General features: G+C 41.3%; 1 protein-coding gene across 3 annotated transcripts in view; it reads left to right on the plus strand.

The window, feature by feature from the left end:
* Chka (choline kinase alpha) overlaps positions 1-12,519 on the plus strand; it is a 48,763-nt gene that overhangs the window by 10,661 nt on the left and 25,583 nt on the right. For all 3 annotated transcript variants that reach the window (XM_036200792.1, XM_036200774.1, XM_036200785.1), the window contains exon 2: positions 4,742-4,853. In XM_036200792.1, coding sequence (XP_036056685.1) covers positions 4,742-4,853 — 112 coding nt within the window. The remainder of the gene's footprint in view (positions 1-4,741; positions 4,854-12,519) is intronic.

The raw sequence follows: 12,519 nt of genomic DNA on the forward strand, positions 1-12,519 counted from the left end.
AAAAAAAAATTTCACTTGAGTCAGCAGAAGTGAAACATCTTCCAAATCTATTAAAAATGACAGGGACTGGGGCTGGAGAGATAGCTCAGAGGTTAAGAGTACAGACTGTTCTTCCAGAGGTCCTGAGTTCAATTCCCAACACCCACATGGTGGCTCACAACCATCTGTAATGAGATCTGGTGCCCTCTTCTGGCATGCAGGCATACATGCTGTATACATGATAAATAAATAAATAAATCTTTAAAAAATTTGTTTAATGGGGTTGGGGATTTAGCTCAGTGGTAGAGCGCTTGCCTAGCAAGTGCAAGGCCTGGGGTTCGATCCTCAGCTCCAAAAAAAATTTGTTTAAAGAAAAATGACAGGGACTTACCAGCTACCTAGACAGCTACCCCAGATTCTTCTATGGTCTTTGGGGACAGAGGCCCCAAGGCAGCATCAGTCCTCAGCTGCTAGGTCCAGAAGATATGATAGATTTTCCTGTTGAGTAGGAATTTGGGGAGACCAGCCTAATTTATCTTGGCAAAGTGGGGCAATCAGTTCCCCAGTGTCCTGCTTCTTCACAGTCTGGACTGGGTCTTGGCAGCAATTGAAGTGAGGTTTGTTTGTTTCGTTTTTCCCCTGCCCTGTGGATGGCTTTGCCATATTTAAAGTAAGGTGCAGGTAGAAGTTCTGTGTCCATCCATCTTCTTTGGAGGAGATAGGGGTGCTTCCAGGAGCTGGCATGTCTCTATCAAGAAAAGGATTTTGGGGGGGGGGGTGGTTTTTGAGACAGGGTTTCTCTGTGTAGCTTTGGTGCCTGTCCTGGATCTCACTCTGTAGAACAGGCTGGCCTTGAACTCACAGAGATCCACCTGGCTCTGCCTTCCGAGTGCACCGCCACCACCACCACCACCACCACCATAAAAAAAAAGCTTTTTTTATTAAACATTTTAAATGCAATATTCTCCTATCTCTGAAGTGTTTGAGGATCATTATTTGTTAGGTATATCTAAACTAGACAGATGTTGTTTCTAGCTACTTGTTTTAGGCTTAACTTTGAGAACATATATACAAGCTAAATCTGGAAATACTGAAGAAGTTGATCCTTTATGAGGTGTCTGATTGTTAACTAGTATGTTTTATAAGATTAGGATTTTATAGCTTTACCCCTGTTAAAGTTAACCTTAAAAAGTAAGAACTTTTTTTTTTTTTTTTTTTGGTTTTTCGAAACAGGGTTTCTCTGTGTAGCTTTGCTCCTTTCCTGGAACTCGCTTTGGAGACCAGGCTGGCCTCAAACTCACAGAGATCCGCCTGCCTCTGCCTCCCGAGTGCTGGGATTACAGGTGTGCGCCACCGCCGCCTGGCTGAAAAAGAACTTCTAAATGGAAACTCTTAGTAACAAGATAAAGTGGGGTTTGAAGAGAGAGAAAAGGGGCTGAGCTGGAGATTCCAGCTAAACAATATGTACCTCCTGAGATCTAACTCAGATTAAAGGTCCGTGCCACCATGCCCTATATTTTTAAAGAGAAAGTATGAAAGTAAGAAAAAGCAAGATTATTAGAAGGATTAAAAGCATCACATAATCTGTTCTAGAATCCATTCAAATGTGAGTTTCTTTGTGTCTTCTCACCTCTTCCCCTCCTGCAGCTGCAGTGATATTTTATGTTCACAATGATGAGTCCAGGCCAGAAAGTTCTTGAGTCATTAGCATGCATATTTTCAAAATTTTTAAAAAAAGATTTATATTTATTATGTATATAGTGTTCTGCCTGAGTGCATGCTTGCAGGCCAGAAGAGGGCACCAGATCTCATTACAGATAGTTGTGAGCCACCATGTGGTTGCTGGGAATTGAACTCAGGACCTCTGGAAGAATAGCCAGTGCTCTTAACTGCTGAGCCATCTCCTATTTTCAAATTTTTAAAATTAAATTTTTTTTGGTCCTGGAGATGGAACTTTCAACAAAACAAAACAAAAAAAACCCAGCAGCTACAAATTATTACACAAGAATTATGTTTTTCATTTTCTTTTGTTTTTTTGAGACAGGGTTTCTGAGTATAGTATTAGCTGTCCTAGAACTAGCTCTGTAGACTAGGCTGGTTTGGAATTCACAGAAATCCCCTTGCCTCTGCTAACCTAGTGTTGTGATTAAGGGCATGCTCCACCGCTGGGCTATTGTTTTCTTTATGTCTCATTATGTATCCCTGGCTGGCCTGGAATTCAGGGATCTGCCTACCTCTGCTGTTCTTTGCTATTTCCTATTGGTTCTGCTGGTGTTTTTGTGGGGTTTTTTTTTTTTTTTTTTTTTTTTTTTTTTTGGTGTGTGTGTGTGTTTGTTTGTTTGTTTTTGGCTGAGTATCTTGTGCTTGCTATGCTGAATTGCAACTGGTTCGTATTGAATGTAAAATGCTACTCAAGGTGGTAAGTCTGTGGCTTCAAATCCCTTTGAAGTCGTTAGAGAGAATACCTGGATTTTCACTTGTGATGTTCTGACAACTTTGTTGGATCTTGTTGCCAGTCACAGGATTGGACTCATTGGTCACTGTTTTTTTTTGTTTTTGTTTTTTTGTTTTTGTTTTTTTTTCCCCCCGATTAGTTTCTCATAGTTCTTAGGCCGCTGGTGTAATGACCCTGTTTCACTCATTTTGATTGACATCAAACTGTAACAGACAGCTTATTCATTACAGCCTAACACAATAAACCAAGGATGTCTGAGTTGTGAGCTTTGTTTCTGGCCATGCTAGCCTGCTTTCTGTGGGATTATGGAGACAAACTTGGAGTCAAGTCACACAGCTTAGAACAGTAGTTCATCTATTTTCATTTGACTAAGCTTTGGAGACTGTGTGACAGGAAGAAAATTGAGGGCGTGCCCTGTTGCTTGGTAGTCAGAAGCCCCTGTTGGCAGTGACCCCACATGGTGGGGGAATTGTGGTAAGCCCTGCAGCGGAGGGTACTACCACGGTTAGTTAGGAAGAGGAAAGCTGCTTGCTCCTCCTCCTTGCTGACTCCTTTCTGAGCTTTTAAATGAGATGGCAGTTGCTTTATCTCCCAGGAATAGGCCCATACTCTTGCTGTCGTTCTTTGACATGTTTTTAGCAGCCTACTGAAAAACTTCTTCAGCCCGTGTGCTGCCACTGCCTATAATCCCAGGAGCTTTGAGAACTGGGAATTACCTTAGCAGAAAGATCAAGAGTTCAAAGCCAGCTTTGGCTACATAGTGAAGTGAGCTTGAGACCAGCCGGCATAAATGAAACCCTATCTTCAAAAATCTAAACCAGGGGCTGGAGAGATGGCTCAAAGGTTAAGAGCACTGGCTCTTCATCCAGAGGTCCTGAGTTCAATTCCCAGCAATCACATGGTGGCTCACAACCATCTGTAGTGAGATCTGGTGCCCTCTTCTGTATACATAATAAATAAATAAAATTAAAAAAAAAAACAAAAAAAAAAACCTAAACCAAACAGACAAAAACCTAAACTGAATACAGTTGTATAGGAGTACTTAGAAGTTCTTAACTGATGAAAAGGAAAAAAAAAAAAAATCAACCTGGGTATGGTGGTGTGTATCTGGAGGCAGTCCTAGGCCAGCTCGGGCTTAGATCTTCAAATGGGAGTCGGAATAGAATTTGGGACTCTGAAGGTGCACAGTGGTCCACTGTAATTGAAGTCCCTCTTATCTGTGGCTAATACTGTAAAGAATTTTGTGTCATCTCTTCATTTAAGAACTGTCTTCTGTCTCAGGTCTCCACAGCCCAGGCAGTTGATTTGCTCCAAGGTTGTTTACTGTTTAAAGGGCCTTGTAATTTGCTTTTGGGTTTAGCAGTGAGAGCTGAATGTGGCTGTAGGCCATCTCCTGGAAGCTCCTTAAACAAATTCATGTTGTAGATACTTGTTTTTAAAAACTTAGTTGAAAATGGTTGAGTTATGCTGGGGGTGGTGGTGGTGGTGGTGGTGGTGGTGGTGGTGGTGGTGGTGGTGGTTGCACACCTTTAATTCCAGCACTGGGAGGCAGGGGCAGGCGGATGTCTGTGAGTTCCAGACCAGCCTGGTCCACAAAGTGATTTCCAGAACAGCTGGGATTGTTACACAGAGAGACCCTGTCTTGAAAAGTTAAAAAAAAAAAAAAAAAAATGGTTGAGGTACTTATACTAACCTTAGCATAAAAGGGATAGGTCTTAGACTCACACACTAAGTGAAAAGCCCTGGAGAAGTTTAAGATTGTCCCAAGAGGGCAAGGAGCATTCCGGGTGAGGTCACTTACCTTCAAGTCTACTGACTTGAGTGATTCCTGAGATCACCCGTATCATAGAAGGAGAGAACTGGGTTTTGCCAGATTGCCCTCTTAACTTCCACATGTTCTCAGTGGCAACCCCCCCTACCAATGAACAACAACAACAAAATTGTTCCAGAATTTTGATAGTGATCAGGACAATATAATGAAAATAGTAGGCTAGAAAAACCCTGGCTTGCAGCGAGGCATCAGCATTCCCATTCTTAGTGCCAAGGAATTTCCTCCTTGGTCCTTATTACTTTTAAGGTGCATAAGGGTGGAAATGGTCCTGACTCCAGAAACAACAGATTAAGGATTTGCCTGTTTGTAATTGGACTTGTGGAATTTGTTTGAAAATGGGAGTTCATCATCAGTGTTTTCAAATATCCTGAGCGAATACACCAAGACTCAGATGAGCACAGGTGTACCATCTGACAGTGTATCTGTGTTCACCAGAAAGAGTGGCTGAGCTTTTCCCTCTGTGTCTTCTCTCACAGGGGCGGTCTCAGTAACATGCTGTTCCAGTGCTCTTTGCCAGACTCCATAGCCAGTGTTGGCGATGAACCTCGGACAGTACTCTTGCGATTGTATGGGGCGATTTTAAAGATGGTGAGTTCAGGGGTCTCCTGGGAGAGGGTGGTCCACTGACATTTCCACTCTTTTCTAAGGTAGCTGCAAAGAGATCCTAAATGCTGTATACATGTACTAAAGATACTTACTGCTTTTATTTTAATTGGGCTGCACACATGGCTTATTGTTTACAGCCTGTTACTTGTTATTTTTTAATCTAATATTAATTAGTAAACTAGGACTCTAGAGAAGTCCTAAGATTGGCCTGACTGTGATAGTGATTTATTTCTACATTGAACTTTTCAGCTCAGACTTAGATGATAAATTCTAACATGAGGAAGGCATTTTAGATGAATCAGCAATATTTTATTCTATATGTACATTTTTTTTCTTTAAAAGTTATTTTATGCATAGAGTGTTTGCCTGCATGTATGTATGTCTGTGCACCATGTGCATGCAGTGCCTGTGGAGGACAGAGAGGGTGTCAGATCTCCTAGGACTGGAGTTTCAAATGGTTGTGAGCTACTGTGTAGGTGCTGGGAATTTAACTCAGGTCCTCTGCAAGAGCAACTGCTCTTACTGCAAGTATGTACAATTATTAACATGCTGTTTGAATTGTTTCAGAGTTTTTTTGTTTTTTAATATTTATTTATTACACATACAGTGTTCTGTCTACATGCCAGAAGAGAGCACCGGATCTCATTATAGATGGCTGTGAGCCACCATGTGGTTGCTGGGGATTGAACTTGGGACCTCTGGAAGAACTGCCAGTGCTCTTAACCTCTGAGCCACCTCTCCAGCCCTGTTTCAGAGTTTTAGAGAATGTTATAGTTAATAAACAGTTAACTATGACCTCAGTGCAGGTGGATGGTTGGATTTATTAACACTTCTCTGAGAGTTCTCTAAAGCTTTGATTTGTTAGATTCATAATCTTTGTATTTTATTTGTTTTGGTTTTTTTGAGGCAGGGTTTCACTCTAGCCTATGATGGCCCGGAACTCACTATGTTAGTCTAGACTGGCCTTAGACTTTAGATCCTCCTGTTTCTGCCTCCTGAGTTATTTGATTACAAGCATGTATCCTCAGTTCTACTAGCAAACTGAAAGGTTTTTTTTTGTTGTTTTTCAAATCCATTTTTCTGTGTATCAGTGCTCTGCATGCATTTATGTCTGTGTACCATGTATGTGCCTGTTTCCCTTGTAGGCCAGAAGAGGGCATCACATCCCCTGGATCTGGGATTAAGAGAATTTTGTGAGCTTCCATGTAGGTGCTGGGAATCGAACTCTGATCCTCCAGAAGATCACCAGTGTTCTCAACCACTATGTTGTCTCTATAGCCCCAAACTACCTTTTCTTTCTTTCTTTCTTCTCTTTTTTTTTTTTTTTTTTGTTGTTGTTGTTGTTTGTTTTTATTTGTTTTTTCAGAGCTGAGGACCCAACCCAGGGTCTTGCGCTTGCTTGGCAAGCACTCTACCACTGAGCTACATCCCCAACCTGGGTGTTTTGTTTTTTTCTTCTATCATCATTATTGTTGTTGTTGTTGTTTTTCAAGATGGGGTTTTTGTGTGTTGTCCTGGCTGTCCTGGAACTCATTCTGTAGACCAGGCTGTCCTGAAACTCAAAGATATCTGCCTGCCTCTGCCTCCTGAGTGCTGGGATTAAAGGCATGTGCTCCAGACTACCATTTTAAAGCATAGTTTTTGAAATAATTGGTGTCCTTTAGGCACATTTAGTGAATAAGTCTTATTTTTTTCCCCTTTGATTATCACAGTCTGATGTTCAATTCTTGATCTTTGTTAGCGTTTTTTCTATTTCAGCAGTACTTTTTGAATACTTTAGTAAATAGCTGCTGAAATCACTTGTGTTAAATCTAATTTAATTATTCAGTGTGCCATTTCTACACACAGCTTAAGTAGCACTTAAAAAAAAAACTATTATATGTGTATGGGCATATTGCCTGCTTGTATGTTCACTATGTGTGCCTAGTTCCCAAGGAGGGAGACCAAAGAGGGTGGCGGATCCCCTGAAACTGGAGTTAAAGACATGTTGTGAGCTACCACGTGGGTGCTAGGAGTCAAATCCATGTCCTCTGGAAGAGCAACTAATCCCTTTAAGCACTGAGCCACCTCTCTAGCCCTAGTAGAAGCATTTGAAATGCTCACAGTGTCTTCCACGTGTTACACTAGAACTTTCATTTTCTTTTTTGAGACAGCATCTCCACATTGTAGTCCAAGCAGGCTGGCCTCAGACTCAGAACACTGCTATAGTCTTGGGCTCCTAAATGCTGGGATTATAGGCTAGAGCTGCCATGCCCAGCCAGCTGCTGCAGTCATGAGAACTATGTAGTGCTCTACAACTGTGTTTGATAGTTTGTCAGGTAAGGTTGTCACCACCCAAGTACATGTGAACGTTAGGCACTGCAAATGTGGCCGATGACCTGCCTTTTACATTCTATTCAAATTGACACTGTCCCATGTAGTTGGAGGTTAGTATACTGGATAGCTGAACTCTAGGATGTGCTAGGTACCAAATGAGTGACTTTGCAGAAGTCAGCTGCCATCTTCCCCCTATTAAGACTTCACTGTTAGTTCTTGGTCCAAACCTGGTGACTCAGGCTCAACCCCTGAACCTCCATGGGGAGAAGTAGAGAACTAAGAACTGAAGATTGTCCTCCGACCTCCCATGTGCTTTGGCACATAAACAACAACTTACACACTAAATTGAATGCAAGAAAAAAAAAATTAAGTAACAGACTAGTTAAAGGTATTTAAGGGAGAATTAACTCTTACTGTCTAATAGAGTAGAATGTTTTACACACAGACCATTCGAATTTGGGGAGAGGTACATTTATCCAGTTATTTTTTTAAATCAGGAAAATGTTAAATCATCTTCTATTCCTGAAGCCATATCCCCTTATAAGAGGTGGAGACTATCCTTGCCAACCTCTGAGCTGAAAAGTCCATGTGGTTTCTTAGCAGATAAAGAAGCACCTACTGCTCACTCGACATGGTGGCAGATACCTTTAATCCCAGCACTCAGGGTTGGGGGCAGGTAGAGGCAGGCGGATCTCAGAGTTCAAGGCCAGCCTGGATTACATAGTGAGTTGTTCCAGGATAGCTTTGTTTGACACAGAGATACCTTGTCTCAAAAAACAAAAACAAACAAACAAAAACACACACCAAATAATCTCACAAATGATGTAATAGACACTAAAACAATTTTTGATGAAAAAAAGTTATTCATTTTTGTTTCACAGATGGGAACCTTAATTTCCATAAAATTAGCTTAAGTGTAGTTTTAAATGAATCATGAACCCACAGCTTCAGATTACAACTTTTTTCCGGGGTGGCGAGGGGAGGTCTCAAACTCTGTAGGGTCTAGAGTGATACTTGCTGCCAGCCTGGAGTTTTGGATTTAATAGCTGTTGGCCATTGGGAAGACTGAGAACAGAATGAGAGGCGTCCAACTCCAGGATGCTGACAATGGCTGGAGCAGAGAGACTACAGAGGAGACTGAGGACACATAGCAAGAGCCAAGCCAGAAAAGTGGAACCCCCCTGTGCCGGGCTGCACCTCGGAGTGTCAGTCTTTGCAGACATTTCAACAGTTACAGTTTTGTTGTTGTTGTTGTTTTGTTATTTTTAATTCTGGAGCTTTCAAATTACAACCTTTTGCAATGAGTTGAGCTATCATTGAAGGAAATACTTAAGGTCCACAATAACAACATTGCCAAAATTCATAGTAGTGTCAGGATTTGCATAAACACCTGTAGCTGAGAAAATAGGAGTGTCATTATTTTGTCTAGTAATATTTAGTAAATAATAAATCCCATTGCGTTAGTAAACTTTTTACTAAAGGACAATTTTAATAACAGTAGGATTAAGTTTTTCTATTTTTATCTCTACCTCAGGGAAGCCAGCATCTTTTGTGTTTGCCCAGAAATAAATAAAGTGCCTCCCCAGCCAGCTTTGTACATGCCATGGTAGCCTTTAAGGGTTCCTCGAAGACTACTGCACATGATAGACTTAATATTTTTCAGAAACTTTTTGATGTTTTGCTTAATTGTAGGACTGATATAGTATGTTCTTTCCCTTTCCCTATTCTTGTTTTAAATATTTTGAGCTTCTTCCCTCTGAGGATCAGATACTAAGTGGAAATATTTCTTAAGCTCCTTCTTTGATCAGTAACTGTTTGAAAAATGCTTTGGTGTAAAATAACTAGCTGCTTCTTAGCTTTTTTATTTCTCCTGATGTTTCGAGATTCTAATGTCCTTTATTTCTGTAGTGGCAGTGAAGTGGCTGCTCTTTGATGCAGATCTAAGGGTTAGGACCAGAAAGCCAAGGTAACACCTCCTGACTGGGTTAAGGCCCACAGTGTCTCCCCCCCCCCCCAAAAAAAAACCTCTCTTCTTATTTCCCTCATTCTTTATTAGATGAGTCATGAAACAGACTTCCCAACTGTGTCCTGCAGGTTCTGTTTAGGATCTGTGTGAGTTTTAGGGGCTTATGTAAAAGTCCCATGTTTAAGAAGGGTGAGAATATTTGCTTTTGAAAATAGAAGCACAAGATGAGACAAGATGCGTACGGTACAGTATTTGTAGGAAATTGCTAAACACGAACATACTGGGCTGTTGTTACCATGGCAGCACAACGCAGTGGCTTCCACACAGCCTAGCTTCCAGTTAGATGAGAGGCTGTTTCTAGCAGTTGCACAGGTGATGAAAAGGAAGTTCAAGTATAAATCCCTGCGAACTAAAGGAGTTTAATAGAGATTTGAAAAGTAAGTGGTTCAGCCTTTTCCACTTTGGGTGACAGAATTAGTAGGAAAGCGTTTATAGACATCTGAAGCCAGCTCTCAGTGTAACTTGGATTTTTCCTTTCTGGTACTGGGAAGGAATGTGAACTCTGCAGCATCCCTTAGCATAGAAGCAAGTCTAGCTGACTAATAGTTTGTTTATTTATCATAAATTGTGGAAGACACACATGTCAGTATGGGTTGTCCATGTGGTGTAAGTTGTTCCAGGTGACTCAGGAGTGCCTAGTCCTCTCTGTGTCAGAACAGTAAATATTAGGCCAGATCCTCTGAATGGCAAGACTAGCCTTCACTCTGGAAGGCCTGGGCATGAGCATCTATAACACATCAAAGAACTCCTTTGAGTACTGTCTGCAAAAATGTTTTAATTTGTTTTTTTGAATAACAGAAGGCTAATATTGCTGTTTGTTTAAATACTAACTATAATATAAGTAAAGGTATCAAGGCACAACGCAGATATATATCAATGATCCAAAGATTATAATTTGGGACACTTGTCCCTTTTGAATTCAGAAGAAAAGGAAATGTCTTATTTTTTTCTTAACTACAGTTTAAACATTAAACTGCAGTAAAATAAAGACTAGCTTGTAGGCAATCAGTACAGAACTATTGGCTACTGAGAAGTCACTTGCCCATGAGTATTTCTGTGAAGAATTGAGGTCATACTTGGTGCAGTGACTTAAGCACTGGGGTGCCTGGTGGAGAGCCAGGCCCTGGCTTTGAGGCCTGGGAACTACCATCTTTTCCTTGTAGCATTAATGTCATTATGAGTTCAAGTTGTTTGGGTAACTTTGCTTTACAAAGATCCCCTGTGCTTTGAGAACAGTGTAATTATATCTGTTTCTGAGAAGTGAAACACAGTCCCATTATGGGCACCCATTTGTCCTGACTAGCATTTCTTAGCTAATGCTCTCCAGATAGAGTTGCCAAATCACTACTGATTGTCTTTCAATACCTGCTTTGGTGCCTTTTGGTAACTAAATAAACCTCAGACTGACGTGTCTAATTTTGGCCTATTCAAAGTGTGTTTTTGTCTTGCTGGTTGTAAATGTTTGGGTTATAGCACAAAGCCAGTGCAGATCTGGTCTCTTGAATGATGACTGTACCACAGCCCACCCCTCTGGGAAGGAATGTGTTGGGGGAGCGAAGGGTGTGGGTGGGGGGGTAATGTACCACTTTAGCTGTGTGCATGTGTTCTCTGCTGCAGGCTTGTCCATGCGATCGTGCCTGGAGCACTCTGGTTTCCAGGTGACAGACACGATTCACGGTATAGTATGAGATCTCTGAAGATGGAGCATTCTCTACAGCTTTCATTTCTTTCTTTAGTTTTTGGATTCAAGAAATGCTTTTTAAAAAGAAAATTGTAATGCTTGTTAAGTAGCACCAGCTACAGTTTGTGCTATGCTTAAAGAGGTGGAGTGATTTAAGATTTCAGAATGTTATGTATTGAAATATCACCTTTTCTTTTTGCTTTTTTTGTCCAAGGCAAACCAGACCCCTGTCTTCTGTCTCCTCAGTAGAAAATGACAAACATTTAGTAACTTCACAACCCATGGCTTTGAGAATGCAGTTGAAGTACTTGGGTTCTTCCTTCAACGCCAGCACACTATGCACACATGTCTGTTGGGAGTGGGTCACTCTGCTTCACCCTCAACTTCATACCCTACGCTTCCAGTTCTGGCATGAAGTCTAGCAGTGCTCACCCAACCTGGAAGTGTGCCAGACTGGAGAGAGGAGACCCCTGGGAAAAAAGTTGCTTGCAAACCCTTGAAAACGCAAGAAGTTTTAGGTTAGTCATCAGGGTTGACTGGAAAAGCCCCGAACCCTGAGTTAAAGATAACTACTGTCCAGGAAGGTAGACTAGATAGATAAGAAGAAGATACGGCCATAAAAATGACTGGTTTAGATTCCATGAGGTAATTATATAAGCTGAACTTTAAACCATTGCACTGAGAACCTATTCTGTAAAGTACAGGTTTTGTACTTTATAAATAAATTTTATTAAAAATAAAATTGTTTTATTTCTCCATTGAAAGAGAAAGGCTATGACCCATGATAATGCTGAGAAGTACACATGCTATAAAATGCTGAGGGCTAGCAAGTGAATCAGTGGATAAAGCATTTCCCAACAAGCTTCGTGAAATGAATTTGATCCCCAGAATCCATGGTGGAAGGAAAGAAATTATTTCTGAAAATTGTCTTCTGACTGCCACAGGGATACCATGGATTGTGAGTTTATACATTCATACACTCACATGTGCATAGACATACATAGTAATAACAAGTAAACAGTAAAACATGGCTTTGGGAGGTCCCCAACTATTGTGTTTGGGTTTTTTTGTTTTTGTTTTTCCTAGCCTCACCTGAGATGGAGCAATAGCATTAATTGATAGCAGGAACTGAGCAGGATTATGGTGGCTAGGGATCACAACAGGTGTTGCCTTCCATGTTAAGATGTCTCTTACCAGCCTGGTGGTGGTGGCGCATGCCTTTAATCCCAGCACTCGGGAGGCAGAGCCAGACGGATCTCCAAAGTGAGATCCAGGACAGGCACCAAAACTACACAGAGAAACCCTGTCTCGAAAAGACTAAAAAGAAAAAAAAGATGTCTCTTGCCAGGCATGATGATGCAAGGCCTTTAATCTCAGCATTCAGGCAGCAAGATGCAGGCAGATCTCCGAGTTCTAGGCCAGCCAGGAACGTAGTAAGATCCTCTCTCAAAAACAATTGAGAAAACAAACAATAATAAAAAAGGTATGTCACTTAGAATTGTGTGGTTGGCTAATAGGGGTGGAGACTGTAAGTCTTCAAAACCAGGCCTGGGCTGTACAGTAGTGAAGCCTAAGCCTCTGTGAGGGCTTCTGGCGCTCAGGAAGTCCCTCCCTTCTCTCTTGGG

The sequence above is a fragment of the Onychomys torridus genome, chromosome 1 (genome assembly GCF_903995425.1).
Source record: "Onychomys torridus chromosome 1, mOncTor1.1, whole genome shotgun sequence".
Lineage (NCBI taxonomy): Eukaryota > Metazoa > Chordata > Mammalia > Rodentia > Cricetidae > Onychomys > Onychomys torridus.